The 15,133-nt window shown below is 48.3% G+C and overlaps 1 protein-coding gene across 1 annotated transcript in view; it reads right to left on the bottom strand.

The window, feature by feature from the left end:
- Positions 1–15,133, bottom strand: part of LOC136011516 (collagen alpha-1(VII) chain-like) — a 118,188-nt gene that overhangs the window by 43,293 nt on the left and 59,762 nt on the right. The window contains exons 43-55 of the mRNA XM_065673450.1: positions 14,319–14,354; positions 13,153–13,233; positions 11,394–11,438; positions 11,111–11,182; positions 10,431–10,466; positions 10,282–10,317; positions 9,964–10,005; positions 9,223–9,276; positions 7,856–7,894; positions 7,647–7,682; positions 7,074–7,208; positions 4,642–4,770; positions 4,261–4,377 (exon numbers count right to left, since the gene is read on the bottom strand). Coding sequence (XP_065529522.1) covers positions 4,261–4,377; positions 4,642–4,770; positions 7,074–7,208; positions 7,647–7,682; positions 7,856–7,894; positions 9,223–9,276; positions 9,964–10,005; positions 10,282–10,317; positions 10,431–10,466; positions 11,111–11,182; positions 11,394–11,438; positions 13,153–13,233; positions 14,319–14,354 — 858 coding nt within the window. The remainder of the gene's footprint in view (positions 1–4,260; positions 4,378–4,641; positions 4,771–7,073; positions 7,209–7,646; positions 7,683–7,855; positions 7,895–9,222; positions 9,277–9,963; positions 10,006–10,281; positions 10,318–10,430; positions 10,467–11,110; positions 11,183–11,393; positions 11,439–13,152; positions 13,234–14,318; positions 14,355–15,133) is intronic.

The following is a 15,133-nucleotide window of genomic DNA, read 5'->3' as shown; positions in this document are numbered from 1 at the left end:
GCTCTAAAATGATGCTTCTCTTTAGCACGGGTCCACGTTCAACTCACAGACACGCTGAACAGCATCACAAGGCAGCGGTGAAGCAAGAATGGGCTGCTGAGACCTTACCGAGGTTTGAAGGTGACCCGTGTGCCTTTCATCTCATAGAGCTGCCATTTACTGGGGTGCTGGGAAATTGCAGGGGGTAATAACTTGCCTTCCTTCTGCAATTCCTCTGCAATTTTAGCAGTTTCCTGCTTGGAGGTGCCAGCAATAAGGCACCTCTAAGGAAAGGGGCGAGGCTGCTGCTTTCTAAAGGAATGAGTTACTGAGGGTGGGTGACGGTGTGAAAAAGAAGGGAAGAGAGAGGAAGAGGAAAGGAACAGATGAAATCAGAACAGGGAAGAGAAAAACGGCAATAAAAGGGGAATAAAACAATATGCAAAAAAACACAGGAAAGAGGGAAAAAGAAGAGGCCAAGCAGATAGGAAAATTGTGACTATGGGGTTATCCACATGGAGATAACCAGGGGCATTTATCTGAATTAAGTCTGAAAATGAACTAACTTTACTGCATGGGAGACGGAGGAGGCAGGGGTTGGCTGTTAAGGTCCTGGAACACCAAAGAAGCTGCTCACCCATAGAGAGAGTAATCGGTCGCCGCTCCTCGCACAGACACGTGTACCTGGGCTCATCCTGCCTCTGTCTATCACTGAGTTTGCTTCCCCATTAACTCCTGCCGGGCAGTAATCGCACCTCTGAGATGAAGCTCTTGGGCTATTACAGCTGCTTCTCCCCAGGGCCTCATGAACCTTTTAACAGGTAAAATTTGTGATTACAGCTGCTGCTTACAGGAAAACAACCGGCTCTATTCCACTCCCTTCGCATCACTGGGTTCACTCTGAGAGCCTAAATGAGCTGAGAGGATGCAAGGGCTGCAGGGAGAGAGGGGCTGCTGCTGTTCCCCTGCCTTTGGACCACACTTCTGCATCCTCCTGAGGATAAAAGAGATTTTACACCAACTGCAAGTGAGGAAAACACTCTTGGTTACAGATCCCATCATGCTTGGGGGGGGGGGGGGGTTGAAGTGCCTTAAACTTGTGGCGGCCCTTCCACTTTTACGAACACCCCTACCAAAATGGGAATAATAGAATCCCAGACTGGTTTGGGTTGGAGGGACCTTAAAGCTTATCCAGTTCCAACCCCTGCCACGGGCAGGGACACCTTCCACTAGAGCAGCTTACTCCAAGCCCCTGTGTCCAACCTGGCCTTGAGCACTGCCAGGGATGGGGTAGCCACAGCTTCTCTGGGCACCCTGTGCCAGCGCCTCAGTACCCCCATTGTAAAGAGCTTCTTCCTTATCTCCAACCTGAACTTCCCCTGTTTCAGTTTGAACCCATCACCCCTTGTCCTATTGCTATAGTCCCCGATGAGGAGTCCCTCTCCAGCATCCCTGTATTCCCTCCTCAGATACTGGCAGGCTGCTATGATCATCACACACAAGAGCAGGAAGGGTGATGCTATCTGCCTATCTTTCCAATAGCTCTCCATTTGATAGGGAATTCTCTGGGCTGGGATTCAGGGAAAGGTGTTCGATAACACCAGGGCTCAGGATTACACCAATGATTACTGCCAAACACCTCGATGCAGCATCACTGTGGGTTAGCAGTGATATTGCACCCACTAATCCATAGGGCTGTTGACCGCCAGCCCCAACAGGGCCAGCAGATCATCTCTGTCAACCCAAAGTGAAAACTCTTCCCTCTCCCAGCCCTCTTTGCTCTGCTGCTGACAACTCAGGGAGCGATGGACAGGGAATCACCTTCTCATCCCATCTTCCTCCAGCCTGCTCCTGGGGTTAATCAACTTGAGCTCTAATTTCCCATTCGAATTATAAGTATTCAGCTTCCTCCCTCTGGCTCTCCTCTGCCTTTCACCACAAGATTAAAGAGCTCTTTAACATTCGGTCTGTTCTCCCTGTGAAAACCTCTGATGCAGAAATCAAGTCATCTCAGACACTCCGAATTGGGCTAAAAAATGATCAGCCTTGGGTCTCTTGTGATATATGAGCCTGAAAGCCACCTACAAATCAGTTTTGGGGCTCTGCTCTGCACTTCCCATGGGGTTTTAAAAACAAAAGCATTCCAAACAGGACACAGAGATTGGGTTTGGTCCTTGGGATGCAGGGATTAAATTAACTGCTTATATTGATGAAAGAGGACAGTTCTTTCTGCCCAAATGTCACATTTGACAGGGCCACACAGTCCTTTTTCCTTCCCAGTGCCAATGGCCACAGTGTCTGGGCACAGAGATGCACTTAGCTTCCAGACATCCAACAAACACGGATCACCCCCATTTCATTGAGAAAGGAGGTAGTCTGATTTATTCAACAACTCCACACAGGATGTATGTGAAGCCTTTAGGAATCTGCTCCCAAAAAGCATCCAGCACAGCTGGATTTCCACAGTTTCAAATGGAGCAAAACAGATTGGGGATATCCCCATTGCATGGTCTCTGGGTGCAGGTCCATTGGGACTGAGCTCTACCTGCTTTCAAGAGCAGGACACCAAAAAGCTGCCACCTCAGCCAGCATCGTGCAGCCCAGTCCCATAAGAAATGAAGGGATTTAGGCTCCATCCATTTGTTCTTCCAGGTCTTTCTCCAGCTTAACCATTCCCAGCCAAGGGAAATGGTGCATCCAGGAGGAGAAACAAAGCTGATGGATGCTCATGACACAGGCCACCGTCTTCAGAGCTACAGCTAACACACAGACATGGGGGGTGTGTGAATGTGTGTTTCTGCTGGGAGCCCTCTCGTGGCTGCTGCCACGTCCTTTATTCCAGCTCCATGATTCAATGTGTGTTAATGCAGAACCAGCCAGCGACAACTGAAGTGATGGAAGCAGAAGCAAGGGTTCAGGACACTTAAACCTGAGCGAGATCTCCTCCAACAGCATCTCCCCACTGTGAGCTACTCCCTCATTGCTATGCCTATACACTTGTTAATGTTGTTCCTATCCATAACTGTGGCTGTAATTGTAAGCAAACAGCAATGGGATTTTTCAGTTCATTTTTAAGGCTGTTGGGATCCTGTCTCCAAGTATTCCCAAAAAGAGCATTCCCTCCATCACACAGGAGCACATCATTGTGCAAAGGTGTTAAACCAGCACCGGATGAAGGCATTTTCCCTCTCCATCATTGGGGATGGTGTCACTCCATGCTGGGGTCTGTGCACTTATGGTTACAATGATGTTCAAAGTGGAGGGTGCTGGGTCTGGTACATGGCAGAGGAGCACGGTTTGGGTTCTCAGGACAAAATGCATGTCAAGGAGGGCGGAAAACAAAAGGGAAACTGGATGCTAGGGATCAGACAACCACACTGCAGCAATATCACAACTTACTGCCCATCAGCTGAGCTGTGATAACTGGTGCTACCAGCTTGGATGCACCCTCCAACCTTGCTGAAAATAATATAACCTCTCTTACACATACACTTGTAAACCAGCTCTAACTCCTGGCTACGGAAGAACACTCTACTTTGCTGCTGTCCTGTAGCTCAAGTGCAGCAACAAACCACTTCAGACCTTGAAGGAAGAGGTAAAGTGAATCACTCTGCATCATGTTTCAACTGGGACATCACCTTGGCTCAGGTGATGCACAAAGACTCATTACACTACAATTTGCCCTTGTTGGTGAGTCCTTAAAAAGGAGAAAGTCCCAAATTCCTGCTTAGACCCTAAAATCCTCTTCTTTAAAAAGAGTCAATCTCTGCATTCCACAGCTGGGCTCAGGAGGGTGCATATCAGGGTCTAGAACGCTAACTCCGTGCAGCGAAGCCTTAGGGTCTATGAACTATCCTGAGATACCTATGGAAACTAAGAAGGAAAAGGAAATATCTTATCAGGACATATCTTCACTGTCTGGGGTCTGTGTTCTTGCTGGAGCATTACAAATCTGAGTTTATATAGTATTTAGAAACATCAAGTATTCAGTCAGCCAAGCCTAGATAATGGGATGGATGCTGTGGCAAGATGGATTCGGATTAGGAAGAGGTTTTCCTTCTTTTTCCCACAAAACATTTGCCAAGGGCTCTGTCTGTATGCAATGGACATGGTTGGCCATGAGCTTCCAGCCCAGGTCCCATGTCCAAGTAGTAGTGTCCTGCAGGGATGTGGGAGGAGCTGCCCCAGAGCACTGGGTGAAAGATGTGCATCCCGGTCCCTCCCAGTCCATCGCTTATCTCCACAGTGGTCTAATGCCCAGAACTGCTGGGGAAGACCTACATGGCTGGAGTCCTGCTGTGGTTGTCCTTCCACCCTGTCCTCCAAGGACTCCTGAAGCTTCATGGACTGATTTCCTGGTAGATCATCTTCTGGGTGTGATGGGGGCACAGCCAAGCTCTGCAGAGGGTGATGGATAAGTGACAATGTAGTATCACTAATAACCAGGGCAGAAGACGGAAAGCCAGACCCTTTTCCAAGCTCTGACACTGATTCTCTAACTGATTTCTCTAACTTAGCATTTCACTGCAGTAAAATAGGGCAAACCTCACAGAATTGCAGTGATTTGTCCTATCAAGCTCTGAGAAGAGTAATTCCTTTGCATCTATTAAACCAGCACTAATGAAAACCTAATTAAAAGTCAGCGAACAAGCATTTACTTACACTGCTGAGAGAAGTGTCTGTCCCTTTTGAGTCTCTCTGCTTCCTTCCTTCCTCAGATGTTTTCTCCAAGGGCTCAGGAGGGTCTCCTAGGGACTGATACTCAGGTTCAGAACCACCAGCAGAAGGACCCTGCAAAGAGCAAAGCAAGTTACTGCCTTTCCTAAGGCATCACCCACAATACAGTATCAACACTGCCATTTATCCAACAGCATGCTCAGAGCCAGCAGGACAAGTCTGGAGAACCAAGATGCCAAGACCTTTCTTGCACTTTAATTTGGCAAGTACCACCAAGGATGGACTGGGACAGGCTGCAAGGATCCCCAGGGGTCATAGAACTGCTTTGATCCTCTTTGCTCTTTGGATGAAGACCAGCCTAGACAGGCTGGCTCGGATGGTCCCCAACCCTTTCTCCCAATTGAGAGGGGCTCCTAAAGCCCAACAGAGACAGTTTTGGTGTCCTTGTACCTCAAATCCCAGCAGTTTGGGTTGCTGGTATACATCCAGTTTGTGTCTCCTGGTGCAAACACATCTACTGGTGAGCACTTCATGCCCCCTCAAGCTCCTAAAGTGCTACCATCATCCAGGTTGCAATGAGCCTGAAAAGCAACACATCTCACCTGAGACCACAGCAGGAGCCTGGAGCTGAAAGGGGATGAGCCTGTCTCACCTTACCTAAGTGCCTGAGCAACAGGGTCATCACTGAGCCAACCACAGAGGAAGATAAAATCATCAGAAGCTGGCTCCAAACAGCTCTTGTGCTCCAGTTAGAGACAGCATTTCCTACCAGTGACCTACAAGGGCTTATGGAGAGTGAGTCACTTCTTGGCTGTCCTGAAGAGGATGAGCAAAGCCCCACCACTGCTGCAGGCGCTATTTCCTGGACTATCTCTTATCAGGACTGTCTGATCAGGCAAATTAAGATCCATGACTCCTCCAGCAGCTATGAGATGACCTGGATATAGCCCTCTGATGTCATTCACGGAGGTGTGCTGCAGTTTGGGTCCAGCATGGAGAGTTAGCCTGTAAATTGCTAATAAATTCCTAACTCCCATAAACACAGTCTGTTGCTTGAAGTTGCAAAGGATGCAGGTGGTTAGATCATCTATAGCAGTTAGCCTGGTTACTGAAGCAAATGAGGGCCGTGGAGTCATGGTAGGGACTCTTCTCTTGTGCAGTTTCAATCCAATCTAACAGCAGGATTGGATCTATTCTTGCCAGGGCAGAAGAGATGCACCTTGATTACAGCCTCCAAGTGAGGGGAAGTTGCAGGGCATGTTCAACATGTAACCAGCATGGGATGGCTTGAAAGCAGCCCAATCTGTGCTGGTTTTTTGCTCAGAAGACAAGGGTGGAAAGGAAGGGAGGATGAGGATTAGGAGGAGGCATCACCGGAACATGGAAGCTCAAAAGAACCTTGTACACATTTTGATATGCAATCTCCTAAAATTATTTCTGCCCCAGACCAGATGGAGCATAGATCTACACTTCACACAATCATAGAGTGGTCTGGGTTGGAAAGGACCTTAAGATCATCCAGTTCCAATCCCCTGCCACGGGCAGGGACATCTCACACTAGACCATATGGCCCAAGGCTATGTCCATTGTGTTTGTAGCCACCCTTAAAACACTGAAATGAGCTCATCACCTGTGAGTCCTTGGAGCTCAAGTTTGTCATCACCACATCAACCCACTTGTTTTGATGCTGCAGGATTCACTGGTGTTTGATACTGCTCATGATGCCCCAGTCAGCATGGAGGTGACAGAAGCAGCACAGAGCCTGGAGGTGGAGGATCAGTTTAGAGTGCCAGGGTCTGCAGGACCCCCTAAGGTGAAAATAAACAGCAGAACAGATGGATGCTGGAGAGGGACTCTTCATCAGGGACTGGAGTGATAGGACAAGGGGTGATGGGTTCAAACTGAAACAGGGGAAGTTCAGGTTGGCGATAAGAAGGAAGTTCTTTACTGTGAGGGTGCTGAGGCGCTGGCACAGGGTGCCCGGAGAAGCTGTGGCTGCCCCATCCCTGGCAGTGCTCAAGGCCAGGTTGGACACAGGGGCTTGGAGCAAGCTGCTCTAGTGGAAGGTGTCCCTGCCTGTGGCAGGGGTTGGAACTGGATAAGCTTTAAGGTCTTTTCCAACACAAACCATTCTATGATTCCATGGCTTCTAGCTACTTCCATCAACAATAACGGTAAACTGATTCCTTTATTTTCACTGAAAAGAGTGTTTTGCAATCCCATCAGTTTAACCTGAAGATCCAAAATCCTGATATGAGCCATTAGCCTCTTCCAGCTTTACTGTTTCTTAAAGTGGCTTCAAGTCACCACAACCTGCTTAATGACAGAGGTGACCCTGAAGCCTTCAGTGACTCATTTCTGCATCTCATTTCCTCCAAGGTCTGTGTGCCCCAAGGCTGACAGATGAAAATACTCACACTGTGCTCAGTGACATGCAGAGCTGCTGGCTTTCTCCTGGAGGTCTGGCTTGTCTTGGAGCCACTGAGCTGCTGCACCAGCACATCCAGCCCATCCCGTAGGAGCATGTTGGAGAGGTCCTTCAGCAGTGCCAGCTGCAACCAGTAGAGACCATTAAGGCAGTAGCACAGTGCACCCTCCTGCCTAAGAGCTCATCTCAGTCTCCCCTCGGGCAGGTTCAAGCCATTCCCCTTGGCCTGTCCCTACAGGCCCTTGTCCAAAGCCCCTCTCCAGCTTTCCTGGAGCCCCTTTAGGCACTGGAGCTGCTCTAAGGTCTCCCCTTCAGGAGCCTTCTCTTCTCCAGGCTGACCCAGCCCAGCTCTCTCAGCCTGGCTCCAGAGCAGAGATGCTCCAGCCCTTGCAGCATCTCTGTGATATAACATGGCAAGCTGTAAAAGGACATGCAAGAACCCTGCCTTCTTGTGTGTGCAGTGATGGACCCGGGTGAGCACACATCTCCAGAAGGCCAGAGGGAATAGATGGAAAAGCTTAATTACAATCAACTTGTCATAAGAGGGTCAAAGCATTCCTACCTTGATACCATTTGCTTCAAAAAGCCTCTCCAGATCCTGCAAGAGGAAAGAAGGGTCAGAACTTCTCCTCTCTTGTCCAGACCAGGAAGCTGGTGCTGTGGGTGGCTGACAGCTAAGCTGATGGACCCAAACCAGGTCCCCTCTGGCATCCTAACCCCACACAGAGGGAGGTGTTTCCAACATCAATATGCTCTATAAATCTTATTTACCTGCATTTCCACTCCTTTGCCTGGTGGACCTGGTTCTCCCTTCAAATGAACAAGAACAACTCATTAACTAAGTCATTATCCCAATGAGCAGCAAGAAGAGAAGATCTGAGAAGGGCCAAGAGTCACATATGTGGCCCTTACTCTTCTATCAGCTGATGATATAACCCCAGATTAAGCCCCATCAGGCTCAATCCTACCCTGGTCAATGGGCTCCTTCACTCCTCCATTGGATACAAATGCTGGCTGCATATATAGGGCAGGCATGGACCAGAGCCAGACAAGAGCATCATCAAAGTGAGGTTTGGAACAGAGCTTTGCAACGTCCCCTTCTCCAACTCTTGGCTATGTTCAACATGTAAAGAAGCAAAGGTTTTTGAGGCCCCTCAGTGCCACCAATGCTGTCACTGTGGTGGCAGCAGTGCAGAGGCAGCAGCAAAGAGAAGGGTGGCCAAGGTGCCACCATGGTTGACAGTCCCTTCTGGATGTGGCCAGTGGTGCTGGTGGCCCTACTTCACATGTGGTCTGGGTCAAATATGGGTTGGATACCCAAGAGCAAGTCACATAGTCAGGCTGTCCATCTCTCCTTGCTCTCATGGTGACACTCTTCATGTGAGTGATCCTGGGCCACCACCAAAGATGAAGCTACAGATGAGCTGCAATGGCTTGGGACGTCCAGCACTGTGGCAAGGGACATCTGCTGAGGTGGGGGTGACCTGCCCCACTGATGGGCTTCATTTCACTGAAATCTGGTGTCTGCATTGACAGATTCCGGTGGAATGAAGGGCACCAGGAAGGCCCCAGTGGTGCTGCAGCTCCATGCCAAGGTTAAGGATGCATCTCCATGAGGTGCAGGAACCGCAATGGTACACTGGTTGAACTGGGTAAATCTGAGGCTCCTGGATAAGTCTTTGCCTTTACAATGACCTAGATCTCATGCCAATCAGGAGATCTACTTGTACCACTGATACTGCTTTCTCTACCCTTTTCCTCTCCATTGACTGAAGGAGTTGGTCCCACCTCTAAAGTTCTCTAGATATGTGTGGTATCAGAAGCCATTTCTTCCATCCCTTTCTGATGTGTTCTTCAACTCGCAGCAGGGAGGAAAGGAAGGAAACATTCCTGAACAGTTCAGAACTTTATTCCATTCGGCTCCTGAACAACATCTTCGGACCTGAATATTGTGTGTCTGCTCAATCGAGTTGTAGGACTACATCATCACTGTGACCACATGCTTATGAGCCCATCTCAGAAACTCTGCTTTGAAAACCCAGTCTTTCAGAGAGCCAGAAGAGAAGTGAGATGGATGCTCTACCCTTCCCCAACACAATGGCATCAACACAAAGATGATCCATGCATTCAGAACATACCTTTGGGCCGGGAGGACCTCTTTCACCTTTCAATCCATCCTTCCCACGATCCCCCTGTAAACCAGAAGGAACATGTTAGTTCTTTGATCCCCCTACAATTGCTAGTGGCGATGGTGGTTTCATCATACATTGTGGCATTTCTCGCATGCTGGCCCCAGACCAACAACACCTTTTTCAAATGGACCAACCAGCCTTGTCTTGTAACTATCACACTAATTCACATAATGAAGTTTAAATTTGGAGCAGCTCTGCTCTTAGAATCACAGAATAGTTGGGGTTGGAAAGGACCTTAAAGCTCCTCCAGTTCCAACCCCTGCCATGGGCAGGGACACCTTCCACTGGAGCAGCTTGCTCCAAGCCCCTGTGTCCAACCTGGCCTTGAACACTGCCAGGGATGGGGCAGCCACAGCTTCTCCAGGCACCCTGTGCCAGCGCCTCAGCACCTTCATTGTAAAGAGCTTTTTCCTTATCTCCAACCTGAACTTCCCCTGTTTCAGTTTGAACCCATCACCCCTTGTCCTGTCACTACAGTACCTGATGAAGAGGATGATGCATTGTGTTTGGAGGATCTTTGTTGCTAGCGCTGGGAACAGTGAGTATTTGCTTAAGGAACTTGGGAGTTTCAGGTTATGTTTGCAAACTCTGTCTTATAAAAGTAATGAAGCTACAAAATATACAACACGTGGAAAATGATCACAAATGGAGCTTCAACACCTATCTTCTCCAGCAAGGAGCTCTTACCTTGTCACCTTTCAGGGTAATGGTGTTCTCCAGAGAAGATACCTGTCAAAAGAAAGCAAGCTTTTAGGCTTTTCTGTGTCACAGTCTTCTTGCAGCATCAATAACACACCACTTGTGGAGGGATTCATGCATATATAAGTAGAGGAGCTAGCTGCATCGCTTTGCACCTTTGATAAGGCTAGAAGGGAAATCCATTCCATAACACGCATGGTTGAAAGCAATACATTCTGGCAATGTGTCTATGGTACCCATGATTCCTGATAAATCCCAGTACATCCCTTCCCTGAACAAATGTCAACAGCAGTAGGTGTTACTCACAGTGCTTCCAGGAGTGCCAGGCAGCCCAGGCTCACCCTATGAAGACACCCCCACCCCAAAACCCAATAGTGAGTGGTGTAATTCAACATTTGAGCCCCCAAACAGACTCTTTCTCATGCAAGGTTATAAATGGGAATGTGCAAACCTACAGATTCACCCTTGTCTCCCTTCTCTCCAATGATTCCCTAGAAGGTGGAGAAAGAAACAGGATGAGAACAAGCCATGGTAGGAGATCTCAGCAGTCTCTTGCCAGCTGAGCATTTGATGGATTAATAAGCCCATCTTTGAGCTAATGAAATCTGGGTTTCAACATCTCTCCTGTGAAGGGTTCTCTGATATGTAATAAGGGGTGGGATTATGAACCTCTGCCTCAATGGGAAGGCTCAGCAGAGACTTCCCTCTACTCAGTTTCACAGCGTTTGCAGAAACACTATGTCTTTGAGACCTCTGACAATGCAGCTGGTCTTAGGGCTTCCCAAAGCTATTAGAGGGAGATCACACAATGCATAAGTGCATAATTTCCTTTCCTTACCCACTAGACTGAGTGAGAAGCATTTTGTTTCCAACAGTGTGGGTCTGGGGAAGGTTTTGTACAGTCAGAACACCCCAGTGCCCATCCTGCTCTTTAATCTGTGCTCTAGGTAATCAAACAAGAGGGAGAAACAGCACTGATCTTCCCTATGAAGAGATGCCCTTCCCCAAAAGACAGGGAGGGAGCTTTCTATGCCTTGCAGACTGTAAGGCAGAAGAAGAATGCGGTTTTCTTCAATTGGCATTGCACTATTACAAGTCCACCCTCTCTCAACTGCTCCTTTAGGGATTGCCTTACATCCTTTCCAGGTTGTCCGGTGTCGCCTTTTATCCCCTTCTCTCCAGGCCGTCCTGGGAGCCCTCGTGGACCCTGTAAGAAAGGATTTGGGGAAGCAAACAGAAATAGAGCATCCAGCAGCTCAGGAAAGTAAATCCAACAAGAATGTTATCCCCTCCATGGCTTTTCATGCACATGGATGTTTCTAAGTGGGGACTTTCATTGGGATGGAGAGAGAAGGAGCAACCTCCTCTGATGCCCCATCGTAACCTGGGCAGAAAATGATAGTAGCAGCAACTATTACCCTGATTCCTCTCTTTCCTGGCTCTCCAGGGACACCAGCTTCTCCCTAAAAGAGAGGAGTAATAGCTTTTAAAAGCTTGCTTCTTTCAGGTTGAACCTCCATTGGTGACACTAATTTTACTGCACTTAAACCTGGAGGAAAAGTTTAATGGGAGAGAACCGAGTACACCTACCATTCAGTGGCTCTAAGGCAGGTTAGAGCTCCTCTTTGGCATTCTTAATGTTTGGAAAGCCAGGACAAAGACAGGTTTATGGGATGTCTTAAGTTAGGGATGGCATTTTACAGCAGTCCCATAAGTGAAGTAAATGGGGCAGAAGGTGTAGGGTGACTGTAGAGTGTTCATATTCAGGGGTAATATGACGTTATTTCCACCAAACCCCACTGTTATTTATGGCAGTCTGTTTCCTACATCAGCTGCAGAGCAGAAAGAACTATTTCCCAAAGAAAGTATGGTTTAGTTGGTTTTTGGCCTTTCTTTTTCAGCCTGTGGCTTTGGAAGATGAAACCAAAGCTAAAACAAGAGAAAGAAAAGCCAAGGGCAAGATGAAGGGGATTCTTCATGGTCTCATCTAACCTAAGTAAACAGGGAATATAATGAGCAGGGGTCAGCTTCAAAACAAACCAAAGCGATTTGTTTTCCAGCTGCTGTTTCATTAACCTGTGCAGTGCCTTGCCCAGGGTTTTGAGGGTGATAAAGGTTTATGTGGGCTGGAAATTAACGGAAGCAAAGTCTTCCAAGGGCTATTCAACCCATGAGACATCACCTCTCACAGAGGACATCCTGCTTTTGTATTGTTCTAAAGATGTCCAGGGATGTTGGTCACTCTTGGAGATGCTGGGCTGGACAGACCTTCACTCTAACTCAGTGCATGCCTTCTCTACACCACTACACCCACAGCTCCAGCTCTGAGCTGCATTTGGTCCCCATATAACTCTGGGAGTTGTGGGCTCCCCATTGATTACCCTTGTCCCAGAGATGCCTTTTTTCCCTGCTTCTCCCTACAACACAATGCAAAAGTGCTGGGTTTCATTTCCACCCGTGACCAAGTCCTTTTTACCCTCATTTCCTACTCAGGTTAAGAGCTCTTGCTTTGACATCACCAGTGACTGAAGTCAGGGTGTGGAGCCTCAGGGTCAGAAACGTGGCTTCCCTTGATGATCCCATACCACTTGATGTGGAGGGAACAACTCAGTCCTTTGAACTAAAGAGAAGTCTTCACTGCCTGTGCTTAGCAGAGGCTTTCCAGAAGCCAGTTATGATGCATTTGTGAGGGGCCACCTTGTTTGATCCTAAGAAGCAACTATTATGCCCTCAAACCACAAGCAAGCCCTTGAGGGCTGCTTTGGCTGCAAACTGTGATAGTTACCTAGTTCCATGACTCAGTGATGAAAAAACACGATGTTGAATAACATCATGAATAAACATGGCCTAAAGCACACCCTGATGACAACCTGTAAAGGATCTGCCTCCTCACTTGCAATGGAAGAGCAGGCAGGTCAAAGGAGAAATTAGAACCCTCGATGAGCAAACCATCACATCTAATCAGAGGTAGGTTGTCCACTCCTGTTTGTTGACCACTGTTGTGTTGAGACCTGTCTCTTCCCCAGCCTGTAAAAGATGAGTGAGTGGTCCCATCTTGTCACTTGTTCCTACTTGCTACTGCAAGGGCATAACGTGGTGTTGTTAGCTTGGTGCAGAGCAGTACACCAAGGGCTTCAGCACGACATCAATCTGACTGGATTGATAGCTTCTACTTACATCTTTACCTCTTAGTCCGGTCTTGCCTGGTTTCCCAGGTAATCCTGGTTCACCTTTCTGTCCCTTCAGACCTGTATCCCCCTAAAGAAAACAAGACTGTTGTTACATTCCTCTTCTGCATTTCATTGTCCTCATACTTCAGACACTGCAGGGCAGATTCAGACAGCATGCCCAGGTCCTATAGCCATGCAATTGCTTCCATGCTCCTGGCTGAAGCTTGGGCTCAGAACATTACCCTGTGCTAGGATAGGCTGTGTTTATAGTGCTTGCTCAGTGGGTTAGGCTGGAAAGCATCCATCTCTAATGCAGTCCATCCAGACAACGCAACCAGCCTTGGCAGACACTGCAGGACAGACCTTTTTTGAGGTTCTCCACCACCAGGAAGCTCTGCAGCTCAGCTGAGGTGGCCCATTAGCAGAGAACCAGGAGATGGGTCCTGTCTTGAGAGCATGGTGTGGACACAGGATCAATTCCCCCTCCATGTTTTAAGCATTCCAATGTAAAACCAGTTGAGCTCATTGATGGGTACTTACACATCTGTCCTGATTGATCTTTGTTCAAGTCACCTTCCTCATCACTCAACCACCTCACCATGCCTCATCCCAACCCAAAATACCCTTTGCTGCCTTTTCTGCTTTGCAACTGCATTAACACATCCTGTCTTGGAGGTCTCTACTTCTTTTGACATCCAGTTTCTCCATGCCCATGAAGCTGACCCAGACTGGATATCCTATTCACTGGGCTATGTATGTATCATGCTGTAACATTTCCCAGATCCATACGCTCCTCCAGCCAAGCCTGGGGAGCAATGCTGTTTGAGAAATGCTCACAGTGAGACAGATTCACTGAACACCACATTAGAGATGTTGCTCTCGACTATTTTAGAACCTTTGCAAGGAGGAATCCTAAAAGCCAGGATTTGCAGGGCTTTTTAAGGCCTTGTTAAAGATTGAAGAGCACCTTTTCCTTGTTATTCTATGCAGGGCTCTGTGTGTCACACAGAGACTCGAGCAAAGCAGGACCTGTTCAGACCTTTCAGTGTTCGAACCCTCCCCATGTTTTGACACAAGCCCCATGGCAATGATAAACCACTCAAGTTGCTTTGGGTGACACAGACATCAGTCTGAGGCAAGGCTTTACATGTTGCAATCACTGCACACACTCACCTTCTGCCCTGGTCTGCCAGACAAGCCTACATTTCCCTGCAGAGATACAGGCCATTAGTCACATGGAAAGAATGATACAGGTAGAATAATCTCATAGAATCCCAGGTTGGTTTGGGTTGGAAGGGACCTCAAAGCCCATCCAGTTCCAACCCCTGCCATGGGCAGGGACACCTTCCACTGGAGCAGCTTGCTCCAAGCCCCGTGTCCAACCTGGCCTTGAGCACTGCCAGGGATGGGGCAGCCACAGCTTCTCTGGGCACCCTGTGCCAGCGCCTCAGCACCCTCACAGGGGAGAGCTTCTGCCTAAGAGCTCATCTCAGTCTCCCCTCGGGCAGGTTAAAGCCATTCCCCTTCGCCTGTCCCTACAGGCCCTTGTCCAAAGCCCCTCTCCAGGTTTCCCATAGCCCCTTTAGGCACTGGAATTTGGGTACTGGATTTCAGGTGAAGGTCCCTCGTATCTAAAGGGTGCAAACATCAGGCTCACTGCTGCAAAGCTGCTCTTTGAAACCATTAATACTTTGTTGACCACCTTTGATAGAAGGCTGAGGACCACAAAGATGTTAGCTTTGCAAGATTTTGCTGCTTTAAAATCGAACGGACTATTGATACCCATGTAGAAGGGCACACCGAGGCATTAACCCAACCCTTACTAGGTATCAGTGCACTCACATGGGAGCCAACAGAAGCTTGCACCTTCTTAGATGCAAAAGTCAGGAAGATAAAGGTCAAGCTCTCTTTTAGGACATGAAACCTTTGGAAATGGGGCTTCCTTGGCTCTGCTGTTTGCAGAGTTACCAGTTGAGCACTGACCATCT

Source organism: Lathamus discolor, chromosome 1 (assembly GCF_037157495.1).
Source record: "Lathamus discolor isolate bLatDis1 chromosome 1, bLatDis1.hap1, whole genome shotgun sequence".
In the NCBI taxonomy this organism is placed as follows: Eukaryota; Metazoa; Chordata; class Aves; order Psittaciformes; family Psittacidae; genus Lathamus; species Lathamus discolor.
This window is presented reverse-complemented; position numbering and strand designations above follow the sequence as displayed.